This window comes from Sorex fumeus, unplaced genomic scaffold, assembly GCF_029834395.1.
Source record: "Sorex fumeus unplaced genomic scaffold, SorFum_2.1 ptg000008l, whole genome shotgun sequence".
NCBI lineage: Eukaryota > Metazoa > Chordata > Mammalia > Eulipotyphla > Soricidae > Sorex > Sorex fumeus.
Window position 1 is genome coordinate 12449628 of NW_026606065.1, and position 13944 is coordinate 12463571.

The window sequence follows — 13944 nt, forward strand, 5'->3', positions numbered from 1 at the left end:
GACCCCCAAACCAAAAATAAGTAGGTGAGATTCATTAAATGGTTACTATTAAATACATTAACTAAAAACAAATTTAGTTGAATTAATAGTTAATAGTTTACAGAAGTCAAATTATAACACAGTTGTATAACATTTTCTAGGCAAATAATTTTAAAGTAACATTCAAATATTTAAGTATCAAGAGCAAATATAACTGTAATTTAACACACACATAACTAACAAAGCAAAAAACACATTTTTATCTCCTATGAATAAATATTTTGTCATTAGCTTTTTACTATAACTTTATAAGTGAATTAATATTTTTAAAGCTATGTCTAACTTTTTTAGGCATTACCACATATTCTATTCCACTCAAGAAACTATTTAATGTTTTATGTTGCTCTCAAGAGATGATTATAAAATTAAGAGGCCCCCATCTAACTTTACTATCATGCATTAATGTAGCACTTTATATCCAGCAAGTTTTCCTGTATTACTACATTATACTGAATGGCATACTAAATTTTATTTCAAAATATTATCATAGATTTGTAAAGAAGAAACCAAACCTTCTATAAGAAGTCAATATACTAACAAGTTACATTCCAAAAAATGATTTTATTTTGGAAAGGAAAGAAATACATTAAATACTGGTACTAGCAATGGAACAGAGTTGAATATTCTGTCACAGACTTCGAATATATAATCACTTAATCTTTGATTAAGGAGCAAAAAATGTGAAGTAAAACAAGGAAAGATTCCTCAACAAGTGGTGCTGGAAAAACTGGACAGATACCTGCAAAAGAATGAACTCTGAACTCTGTCTAATGCCAGGCACAAAAGTCAGATCAAAGTGGATTAAAGACCACAATATCAGACCTGAATCATAAGGTACATGGAGGAAAATGTGGGCAGAACCTTCCATGATGTTGAGGCTAAAAGAATCTTTAAGGATTAACCACGACCAAGCAAGTGAAAACAAACATAAAGAAATGGGACTGCATTAAACTAAGAAGTTTCTGCACCTCAAAAGAAACAATGACCAAAATACAGAGAGAGCCCACAGAATGGGAAAGAATATTTACCCATTACCCATCTGATAAGGGGTAAATATCCAGGATATACAAGACACTAGTAGAACTGTACAAGAAGAAAACCTCCAACCCCATCAAAAAATGGGAAGAAGAAATGAGCAGAAGCATCCTCAAAAAATAAATACGAATGGCCATAAAGCACATGGAAAAATGTTCTATGTTGTTAATCATCAGGGAGATGCAAATCAAAACAAAACTGACACACCATATCATACCACAGAGACTGGCACACATCAAAAAGAACAAGAGCAACCAGTGCTGGTGCAGATGTGGGGAGAAAGAGACTCTCTTTCATTGCTGGTGGGAATGTTGACTGGTCTAGCCTTTCTGGAAAACAATATAGGCATTCCTTCAAAAACTAGAAATTGAGCTTCCATATGATCCTGCAATATCACTTCTGGGAATATATCCCGAGGGTGCAAAAAAGCACAGTAGAAATGACATCTGCAGCTATTTTATGTTCATTGCAGCACTGTTCACAATAGCCAGATCCGGAAATTACCCAAGTGCCCGAGACCAGACAACTGGTTAAAGAAACTTTGGTCCATCTACACAATGGAAAACTATGCAGCTGTTAGAAAAAATGAAGTCATGAAATTTGCTTATGAGTGGATGGGCATGGTGAGTATAATGCTAGGTGAAATGAATCAGAAAGAGAGGGACGGACATAGAATAACTGCACTCATTTGTGGAATATAAAATAACATAATATGAGACTGACACCCAAGGATATACAGACAAGGGCCAGGAAGATTGCTCCATAGTTGGAAGCCTGCTCATAAGCTGAAGGAGAAGGCAGCTGGGATACATAAGGGATCACTAAGTCAATGATGGCTGGAGGGATAGTTGGGGATGGGAGATGTGTGCTGAAAATAGATAAAGGGCAAATGCGATAGCCTCTCAGTGTCTATATTGCAAACCATAATGCCCAAAGTAGAGGGAGAGTATGGTGGAAAATGTCTGCCATAGAGGTGGAGTAAGGCGGCTGATATGGGGGGGTGGATACTGGGGACACTGTATCCCACTGTATTTCGACTGTGGTGGAAAATGTGCACTGGTGGAAGAATGGGTGTTGGGTCATTGTATAACTGAAACTCAAACATGAAAGCTTTGTAACTGTATCTCAAGGTGATTCAATAAAAAAAAAAATTCTGGTACTAGAAACTTTTAAATACTAAAATGTTTAAGGAAACATACTTACTTTCAGACCCAACAATGCACCTGATTCTTTGGGCATGGTTGTTCTTTTATTAAGAATAACACGTCCAATTAATCGGTCCCCCTCTTTAGATGGTTGCCACGTTACAGGATGCTATTAAAATATAAATTAAATGTTTTAGAAGATATAGTGGTAGTTTAAAAATATAATTTTTCCTTTAGACAAATAATGCTTTAGCATGATATAATTTCTAAGTTAAAAGATATTCTAGAAAAATTTCTATTTCTAGTGGGCAATAAACTTGTCTTAAAACTTTTCTGACATCTCAATATTTTATTTACAGTAAGCAGTTATTATATTAAATATTCTAAAAGGAGTAAGAAAATAGTATTCAAAATTGTTGAGATAAAATTAATTTAAGCATTAAAATCTGCTTACATGAAGAAAAACGGTTTGGACTTTAAGGAATTTGGGAGAAGGTTTGGGAAACACTTGTCATGCCCAAAACTTACTCTTGGCTCTGTGTATGGGGATCACTTCAGGAGGTGCTCGGTGAACCCCCATGCACTGCCAGGGATCTGACAGGGGTCAACTATGTAGTATGAATTTTTAATGCTGACAACATTGCAAATAAACTCATTTCTACATAGTTATTATTTAATAATTACTTTTAGCTTAAGTTAAAATTCATTATAATTAGAGATAATTGCTTTTCTCTTCAAAACATATATTGTCTTAAATGAAATCTTTCATTTTTTCCCCCTGATAAAATCTACAATGGGGTGCTGCAAGACGCAAGATTACTACATGTCACATGCATGAAAAGCACACACACTGTTAATTCCAAAAACTTCCCAGAAAGCTTACCGAACTAATAGGGGAGGTTTCCCGGCTATGCCACGTAGCAGGATCCAACCAGTAATAATCCAAGTCACCTGCACAATAATAAAGAAGAAAAGAGTGCAATGGCTTTAAAATGGCGAATGCGTCACTTTAACTATAAATTCTTCAATCTATAAAGCCAAGTTTTACGCATATCATAAATTTGCATGCCTATTTGCCAGAAGATCAGGTCTGTATTGCAAAGGCTGTGACCTGGATTCTTGGAATAAAAGCACGTTACAAATGCATGACATCCCATGGAGCAACTACTTTTAACTTCCCAAAGATCAGTTGAGAAACACACATACAAAGTACAGAAAAGGTTTTGCTTAACGAATCCCACTTATCTCCCTGAAAGTATTATTCATATCAAGCCTCTGACTGCCTGCTATTTCATGAAGCTAACTAAAATACTATTCAGTGACCTGAGATTTGTATTATAAGGTTGTATTCCCTTTCTACTTTTGAAACAACACCATGTTTTTCAAAATGATTTTAAGCTCTCTATCTTCTCCTCATGAGCTGAACAAGACAAAATACTTTTAATGACAATCAAATATTGTTTCTTTGACTTTAATAACAATTAAATATTGTTTTGTGATTACTTCCTAATATTTTATTGAGGTATTAATTTACATATATACATATATATAACATTATATTATTTTCATTTTTAAGGATAGTGTAAGTAATCTTAAATACCAAGAATAACTTTTTCAATAAAGACAATATACAAATAACAAAGTACTCAGTTTTACTAATGTCATAAGAAGACTTTTAATCCTAACTTTTGAAGCTGGGGTGATAGTTCAGCAGATAGGCATTTTACTAGCATGGAGCCAATTCAATTCAATCCTCAGCATCCCATCTGATCCCCTGAGCCCTACCAGGAATGACCCCTGAATGCAGAACCAGAAGAAAGCTCTGAACACAGCCAGTGCATCCCCAAAACAAAACAATTTTTCAAATCCTATCTTTGTCAACATAGGGTTGTGATTTTTTAAAATTCTGACATTGTACTTATTAAGAAAGAAAACATGAGGGAAATAAGTAATAAATAATGGAGAATAGCAATACCTTCAGAAATTGCAGAGAAGGGTGAGGGTAGGAGAGTCACATGAAAATAAACAAATACTTAAATTTATCTGATAAGATGTAGTCAATGGAAACTTTTCTTTCCATAAAACTTTTTTATTGTTTCGCTTTTTGGGTCACACTCAGTGATGCTCAGGGGTTACTCCTAGCTTTGCACTCAGGAATTACTCCTTGCAGTGCTCAGGGGACCATATGAGATGCTGGGAATTGAACCTGGGTCGGCCGCATGCAAGGCAAACACCCTACCCACTGTGCTATCGCTCCGGCCCTCTTTCCATGAAACTTTACAGAAAAAAAAAAAGTTGAGAGTGAGTAAAGCAGGGTGACCAACAGTGTGAAATGCTGCTGACTTTTGGGGGAAATATGTTCGGCTTATCATAATAAAGATCTTAAAGAATTTTCCATAGATAACAGATGTGACAGATAAAATCTCTAAAATATGTATGATAGATTTACAATGTTAAAATATGCAGGGGGTGTTGGCTGGGGAGATAGCACAGCAGGTAAGGTGCTTGCTTTGCACGTGGTCAACCCAGCACCCCATACGAAATGACTTTAGCAGTGCTTGGTATAACCCAGAAGTTGTACAGAAGCCATGAAATACCAGAGATCTAACTGTTGAAATCAAACATGCAAGGTATGCTCTCCAGCCATTCAAACTATTTCCTTAGCCTTGGAAAGTCATTTTAAACTTTGTGTCTAATGATGTCTAGTATCAAAGTACATGGATTTCAACAGACAAAGTCATTTTTTAAATAACTAAATGATATAGGAGCATGGGTTTGTGTGCATGATCATATTTAAATTATAAGGGAAAAACTAGGACTGGAGACATAACACAGGTATTAAGACACTTGACCTGCAAGCACTAGATCACAGTTCAGTTCCTAGGCCTGTATATTGTCCCCTGAGTACTGCCGGATGTAATCACTCACCACAAACTCAGCAATAAGACTTGACAACTATTGTGTGTAGTCAAAAAACAAATACATAAATAATAGGGGAAGAATAAATTAAACGTCACAAATTAATTTTTTTCCTATTTACATGGTAGTTACATTTAATTGAGAGGGAAGCATACCTAATTTGCTAAGTTAACTATATCAGAACTTTTAAGTATTAGGAAATCTGACTTTTTCATCTCCAAAAGAAATGCCCAATAGTACTTAAAGAGAATTATAATAAATGGTGAGATACAAGAAAGCATAAACTAATTCCAAAACTGACACCTCTACCCAATTAGCCATGCCAAAATACTGTTCTTATATAAATTGTTGCCATTCAATAAATTTTAATTCGGAGACTAATACTGAAAAGAATTAGCCTTCCTAGAGACTTTTCAAACATCCTAAAAGTTTTTCCTATTTTATTTTGTTCATCTTCTTATAACACAAACCTGTTGGGATGAAGAAAAATTAAATGAACCCTAGCACTGTAGTATTGTCGCACTGTCCTCCCGTTGTTCATCGATTTGCTCAAGCGGGCCCAGTAACGTCTCCATTGTGAGACTTGTTACTGTGTTTGGCACATCGAATACTTCACGGGTAGCTTGCCAGGCTTTGCCGTGCGGGTGAGATACTCTCGGTAGCTTGCAGGGCTCTCTGAGAGGGGAGGAAGAATCGAACCCGGGTAAGCCAGGTTGGCTGCGTACAAAGCAAACGCCCTACCCACTGTACTACTACTGTATTATAGTAGACAAAGTAAAATACTTGATAAAAGTACACTTATCACCTTTATTGTATATCTGTACACAGGATATATACAAAACTCAACTCATTCTATAAATAGGTTTTTGAGACAAAGTTATTTTAAACATTGAGTACCATACTCAGCACACAAGTCCATAAACATTACTCTGGCTATAATTTTAAAAAGTTTAAACTCATTTTAATATTTTATAATATGTCAGAGATGGGAATTAAAATCCAAAGTATACAAAGTGAATTCTTATAATGTAACATTACACTAATAGAAAGTTAACTTCTACTAGCTTCCTCATATTTCAACAGTTCTTTTTTAGATATTTCTATGCTAACAGAATGCAAGAATCTCTGCTGCCAAGTCTAAATTATATATGATACTGGAAGTAAATTTGGAATAAATCAGTGATAATTTGCTATAAGATAAAGCTTAATTTCACATAACTTTAGCAGTCAGGGAAAAGAATACAACTCTTTTAACAATACCTGTTGTATACTCACTAAATAAAAATCAAAGACAGATGTTTTAAATTTTATATAATTGGAGTATTTAATTCTACAAATAAACACTTTATGCTTAAGTAAAGACTAATAAATTGTCATTCATGACTGAATTACTATCAAGTTCCTTCTCAGAGAAAACAATGGTTATTAAATATTTTAGTTTCCATTCAAAATCCACACCAAGGTCACTCTACTATTTAAAGGCAAATGTTGCAAAATTAAGTGAAAGATATTTGTGTCTTTGAGCACAAAGAAGGGTGAGAGTAATCTTAAAACAAATTTTCTTCACTAAGAACATCTTAAGTAATTGTAAAAGACATATATTTCGATTTATGGTTTTGGTTGAGTATACAAAATTGTCTTTCTCCCCTAAACAAGGTTTCATTCCTTGGAAGAATTTCATTATCCTCAGCCATTAGGTAATCAATGGAATGAATATGCCCTAAATCTAGTATAGAAATCTTAATTTCAAAATTCCCTTTGATTAGAAAGTGTTGGATTGTATCACAGAAATATGATTCCACTATGGTATAGAAGTGTGACAGTTCAAGTAAATAAACTATTATTTTTAGCCTAATGAAGTATCAAAGAGTGTTGTGCCCAGAAATTATTTAACTCAACAGAACTTCCAGAGTGAATCTAACTCTTGTGAGATATTAAATATTCCCTTGATGGCTTGACATACCATGTCTGTGTTTCATAACTTCAGGGCATAAGAAAGGACAATCTCATTAACATAGATCTCATAACCTAGTAGAGGTGGTACATTTATGATTGTATTTATTGTTTGCTGACTTCGATAGCTAACTTTTAGAATCACAACACTACCACCACACAATTCTACAATACATGGAACTCAAAATCAACACTTCTGGCTTAACTCTGAGCTTAATCATTCTAGTAATTCCTCCCAGCTTTAGAGACACTTAACACTTATACAACCCCTCTGTTCTTTCAAGAGTAAAGTATGACAATAAATTAGGAATTTCATAAAAATTATAAAATACTACATAAACACAAGCAGCTATTAGCTATAAACACAGACTAAACAATAACTTCAATCATATACTAAAAATAGTTCTGCAAATTCTAATATTTGCAAAAATTCAGGAAAATGGGTATTTTCAATCTTCATAATGTATCTTAAACCATCAGTGGTCAGAGAAAGGTACTATATTCTAATTTACATATTAATAATATTTTATCATTTCTGATATTTATAATTGTACTGCTTTATCTAAATATGGAAGTTTGGCATTGTAACAAAAAAGAGTGAACTCAATATTGGAGAAATGAGACTCTAATAACTTGGCTATGTTAGGCATAATACTGTGGATAACATCTCTCCATGTCTGTAAAATGTGGTTTCCTTTGTAAAATAACCATAATTAATTTTATGTTTTACAAACTTAAAAGGGTGCCTGAGTAATTTAGGGAATAGTTTCTTTTATTGTCATGCGATCTATACAATAAGGCATATAAGACCATCCCATAAGCAAAAATATTTGGACTGAGAAATAATCTGATGAAGTCACATGATACATCCTCATCTGAGCATTTTGTTATTTGTTAATATATATTATTTTGGATGATAAAATAATTTGGTGTATAAGTATAATATTAGTGACTTTATTACTCAATATTCAAAAAAGAAGTAGGCTATTTTTATTGCTTGGTGATTACTTTTTTCTTATAACTCTAGTATATCTGAAAATGTTTTTTGAAACCAGTTTGTAATATGCTTAAAATAATCTGACAAAGGGGCCAGGGAAACAGGATAGAGGTGAAGACACGTGCCTTGCATATGACAGACACCTGCTCTGATCTCCAGCACATAAGTATAGCCCAGGTATAACCCTCAGTTCCCAAGCACTCTGGGTGGCCCCAGAGAATCCCCTGAACCCTACATCCTCGAACCCTAGCACTGAACCATCAGCATTGTGGGAGCATCTGCCACTGAGAGTGGTAGACAAGGGCACGTGAACACCTGTTTAGAAACTCCCAAATAAGTTGATAAAAATCAGCTGTAGAACAAGTTTTAACAGTTATATTCTAACAGATTAAAACTGTCCCAATTTCATGGCATTTCTTCTCTTATTTTTAACTTTCTGTTGCTAACAAAATAATCTTTAAAAAATCAGGATTGATAGTCTTGAGAAATCAACTGTATTTTAAAAATGCAATGGAATCATCTTGGAAAACAAAATTGTGTGGTTACCATTTTAAAGTAGGCTAAACAACACTGATAACCAAAAGCTTCTGAAGAAAGTAAACTTTTAGTTATAAATTGACTTTATGAGATTGGAAAGCTGTATAAATTTATGTTTCAGGACTATGTGGAGTGTCAGGGTTCAGAAATGCCCTCCAAACATGATGGTGTCTGAGGACATTCCTAGCCTTTTCTTTCTCACAGAACTGCAGCTACAACACTAAGGAGTAGTCAGTCAATATATTAGACTTCTGAAAAGCTTAAACAACACACACTCATACACACACACACTCTCACTCACACACACATAATGGCATATGCCCATTTTTTCCTTAGAATAGTAAAAAAGGAGTATTTATGATACTCAGAAAATATTGAGCACACTGTATTCATTACTTGTATATAACAATAAAAATATCTGAATTAAAGTCCCTAAAGTCATTAGTGATAGGGCAAAAACCAAAAAATGATAATGGAGTGAATCATATAAGAGTCCTAATGACTGAGACTCCTTCCCCAGAATCTAAGTATAGACTAATAAAGTACCTGGGAGAACCAAACCACAAAATTAACAATCTTGGGGAAACGTTTTATCCCTCCAATACAATGACTCCTCATATATGAGAGTTTGGGAAGTGCTGTACACAGGAGGGAAATATTTCACTGCAACTTTCCAACTGACCAGGCTTCCACATTGAGACTGAGTATTCCATTCACGTGGGAGAACAGGTTGTCACGTGCAAAGCCTCGGAATAACCAGCCAGGAAACCCTGTGGAAAAAATTGGGGTTTATTTGTTTTCATTGTTAGGGGACTGGATCTTTACCATAGGCTTAAGAACTTATAGTGTTGGGCAAGTTCACAGCAGAAACATTACAAGAAAGCACTCTAGATGTAAAACTCTGATAGAGGACATCTGCTCCTCAGACCTCACACCAGATAATACTTGCAAAACAATATTAACTCGTAATAATTCAAAAAGTCAAATTTCAGCCTGCCTGAGTAGCCCAAAGAAATGGAAAGTGAAATTAAGGAGAGCATACTGTATACTAATTGATGTGATATAAATAAGAACTGTTATCAAGTGATGATAAAGACCAATTTAAGGGTGAATGGAACAAAATGCTTATAAGAGATACCATATTTATCCTTTAAAATATCTTATGAAGATGTAAGAAAAAAGGAAATAAATTTAGCAAATATTGTCTGAAAACCAAATCTCCCTAAAAGCAAAATATTTTGAATAGTTTTTTCCTTTATTTTTTTTTGTTTTATCTTCTTAAAAACATTAGTAGTACTAATGAATATTACATTTCTTTTTTAATTTGCAAATTGTTTTAACTGGCAGAATGAAAACACTAGGCATGAAAAATTTTGGAAAGACATTTTATTCCTCCACCTTTTTATGGAGAAAATTGATCAGGATCCATATTCATAACCCTTTAGAATTACAGCCACAAGAAAGTAGGTGGTAAAACACTGCAAGGTCACGAGTCTAAATTTCTGCTGCAGTGCATAAGTGGCGGAGCTTTATAAAGAAATAGCCTTTCAACTTGCACGCTAGCTCTATAGGATGGAAGAAAATTCAAGAGAAAAAAACAAAAGGGGTTGGAGAGAAAGTAACAATATTCACAAATGCATAGGCATCCTACTCATTTCATATTTTACAGCAAATGAAGGAACCGTTGGTCAAAGTTTATCTTACAGTCTCAAGAAATTCTTATCATTTTAAAAATATTTGATTTTGATAGTCCAAGACAGAGCTTCTAACAAACTCAAAATGTGTATGATTCACTTTTGCTATTAGTCAAATATTATTGAAATGTTGGTGTTGTTTACTTGATCATACAAATCCACATCTTAAGTATTTTCTGGTATATAAATGTTGAGACAAAACAGTTAAAAACTTATCCACATTAAAAAAAAAAAAAAGACCCGCCGACTTTATTTTAGGTGCCAGAGAGATACAAGGGTTAAAACTCAGGCCTTCCATGGCCTGACTTGGATTCATTCCCCAATACTATATGGTCTCCTAAGAATCTCTAAGCACTGCTCTGGAGACTCTAGAGAACCTCAGAGCCAGAGAAATACCGCATCCTTGGACCTTGAATTTCCGGTTGTTTTAAAATCGCTGGACTCATCCTAATGTCTCCGAAGACCCACTTGGGAAGCCCTCACTGCCTCCTCCCACCTCCACCAAATCTCCATTTTAGATGCATTTTTTATTACAAAACTGATTCTCAAAAAATAAAAATGGCATGTCTCACTTTTCTGTATTGAACATATGCCCTCTGCTTCCTCACAAGACCCCTCCAGAACACAATGGTCTCTTACCCACAAAGGCAGGACCATCCTGTACGCAGTGTGCTGCACATTTACAAAGATAACTCCACAATTACCTAGCTGCACTTAATTATCCTCAAAGTATACTTCAAAAAGAATATATTCAGGAATACCATGTCCCTTGATAATTTTTAACATTAAAGTGATACTATCAAGAGGTCTTTGAGGGACAAGTAGTGAACCGTGTAGATGTTTTCTAAACTAACTCGTATCTTACCCAGGCTATCATACAACCTGGACACCACTCTTGCTTACACGGTCACATTCCCCTACTAGACACCTTCAACACTGCAGTGCATAGCAGAGTCATGATGCCACTTGGGTTTCAAGGATCATGTCACCACCACCGCTGCTGCTGCTGGCATAGATTCTTTACTCTGATATCAGCATCAGAAAATTACTAGTGTACTTATTAAATTTATGGGTTTTTTTTACTTTTGTAGTTTCAAAGACAAAAATTACATGGTGGTGATTTTTCTCAAAGATGTGTCACATTATAATGTTAGAGTAAATATGAAGCCTAATTTTCTACCTTTATTTTCCTCACTCAACTTTTTTGCACATTTGAAACATTTCACCTGGTTACATTTTTATATTCTGGCAGCTATTTTAAGTCACTTTAGTGTTAGGGGGAATTTTAAAATAAGGAATTATTATAAAAATACTCAAATATGCATAAATGATAGTTTAACTGTTTTTATTAAAAATTAGATGTGTCACCTGATCACTCTGAAAATGTCTGATAGGATGGGAAAAAAACTCCACGAAATTTAAACTTTTCAACTGGTGCAGTGAACAACAAATTATCATGAACTATTTAAGAATCTTGCAAATGTACTTGTTTGTTCATTGCAGCACTCTTTACAATAGCCAGAATCTGGAAAAAACCTGAGTGCCCAAGAACAGATGACTGGTTAAAGAAACTTTGGTACATCTACACAATGGAGTACTATGTAGCTGTTAGAAAAGATGAAGTCATGAAATTCACATACAAGTGGTACTACATGGAAAGTATCATGCTAAGCAAAATGACTCAGAAAGAGCGGGATAGACACAGAAAGACTGCATTCATCTGGGGAACATAAAGCAACAAAATGGGAGACTAACACCCAGGAGAGGCCGAGTTTAGTACCAGGAATTTTGTTCCATGACTTGGAGGCCAGCCACATGTGCTAGGGGAAAAGGAAGCTCAGATAGAGAAGAGAGCACCCAATAAAGGGTGTTGTGAGAATCCTCCCAGGGTGGGAAAAGCATGCTGAAAGTAGACTAGAGACCAAACATGATTGCCACTCAATGCCTCTCTTGCAAAACACAGGACCAAAAAGAAGAGAGAGAACAAGCGGGAATACCCTGCCACAGAGGCAGGGTGGGATGGGGGGATGGGGTGGGAGGGATGCTGGGACCCGTGGTGCTGGGACCCGTGGTGGTGGAGGATGGGCGCTGGTGGAGGAATGGGTACTTGATCATTGTATAACTGAAACCCAAGCACAAAAATTTGTAAGTCTATAACTGTACTTTATGGTTTCACTTATATATATATATATATATATAGAGAGAGAGAGAGAGAGAGAGAGAAAAGAATCTTTCAAATGAATGAAAAGCAAGTGGAAAAGGCAAAAAGAAAAAAGAAAAAGACCATAAATTGAACTTCTAGCCTTCATATCTTCAAAACCCTAAGAAGATCTTCACTCATAATTGCACAATAATATTAATGGGATGGTTCTCTCTAGCATTTCCTCAAGACCACTGAAAATACATTATTAAAATAAATAAACCAGGGAAAGGGTGTTGGGTCACACTTGGTGATGCTTTTGGGCTATTCCAGGATTTGTTTTTAGGCATGAGCTCTTGTGATGGTGGTGATGGTGGTGCTTGTGAAACAACATAATTATTTTTAAATCTGTTCATGTGGCGGGCTGGAGCGATAGCACAGTGGGTAGGGTGTTTGCCTTGCACGCAGCCGACATGGCCAAACCGAGTTTGATTTCTCCGTCCTCTCGGAGAGCTCGGCAAGCTATCGAGAGTATCTCGCCCGCACGGCAAAGCCTGGCAAGCTACCCGTGATGTATTCAATATGCCAAACACAGTAACAAGAAGTCTCATGATGGAGACGTTACTGGGTCCGCTCGAGCAAATCGATGAACAACAGGAGGACAGTGCAGACAGTGCAGTGGACTTCATGTGGTTGTGTCAATAGCTTGTTTTTGCTGTTGATATATATTTTATCATATATGTATATGCTATGGTTTTTTTTAATTTACATACACACACTGGAATTTTTTAGGATTTGCTGTTACAAATAAAGCTGCTATGACTTTCCATGTATAAAAAAAGATTTAAAATGTCAATTCAGATAAGAACATTTGTAGAAATATAAATAAAATAGTACACAAAAACAAATGAAACAAACTAGTTAATAGTTTACCTGTTCTCACTGCTACTGTATCTAAATTTAACTACATAAATGAACAATATATTTCCAACTATTAAAATAAATAGGCAACAATAAAAAATGGTGTGTACCATATTAGCTTAAGAAAGCAGGATAAAATCTACTTTTATCCTTTCTGGGTTAAAATTAAAAGAATAGTAAAATATGCCATTCTTATGAGAAACATATGATTTAAAAAATGTAAATGAATAGCAATATCACAATGAACTGGCAAATATTAAGCATACACAGAAAGTCAGCAACCCAGACTGAGGGATTTGAAGCAAAACTTTTACTATTAAAAATTAAAGCATTAGTCATCAATGTAATAAAACCCAGAAACATATAGCAACTATCAAATATTAGAGTTAGTGTGTATTGAATAAGGGTTCAATGCACTCTGAATAGTGATTTGTCCTTTTAAATATTTTATCCCTTGACATATTTTAATGCAAAACCCCAAAATAAAGAGCAGGATATGTTACTTGTCCTTATTATGAGAATAGACAAACTGTCTTCTACAGAGTTTAATCAAGGCACACCCCA

At 34.9% G+C, this 13944-nt stretch overlaps 1 protein-coding gene across 24 annotated transcripts in view; it reads right to left on the reverse strand.

Moving 5' to 3' along the window:
• RIMS1 (regulating synaptic membrane exocytosis 1) overlaps positions 1 to 13944 on the reverse strand; it is a 518137-nt gene that overhangs the window by 173768 nt on the left and 330425 nt on the right. For all 24 annotated transcript variants that reach the window (XM_056109989.1, XM_056109987.1, XM_056110000.1 and 21 more), the window contains 2 exons: positions 3103 to 3170; positions 2278 to 2388 (listed from right to left, as the gene is read on the reverse strand). In XM_056109989.1, the coding sequence (XP_055965964.1) occupies positions 2278 to 2388; positions 3103 to 3170 (179 nt within the window). The remainder of the gene's footprint in view (positions 1 to 2277; positions 2389 to 3102; positions 3171 to 13944) is intronic.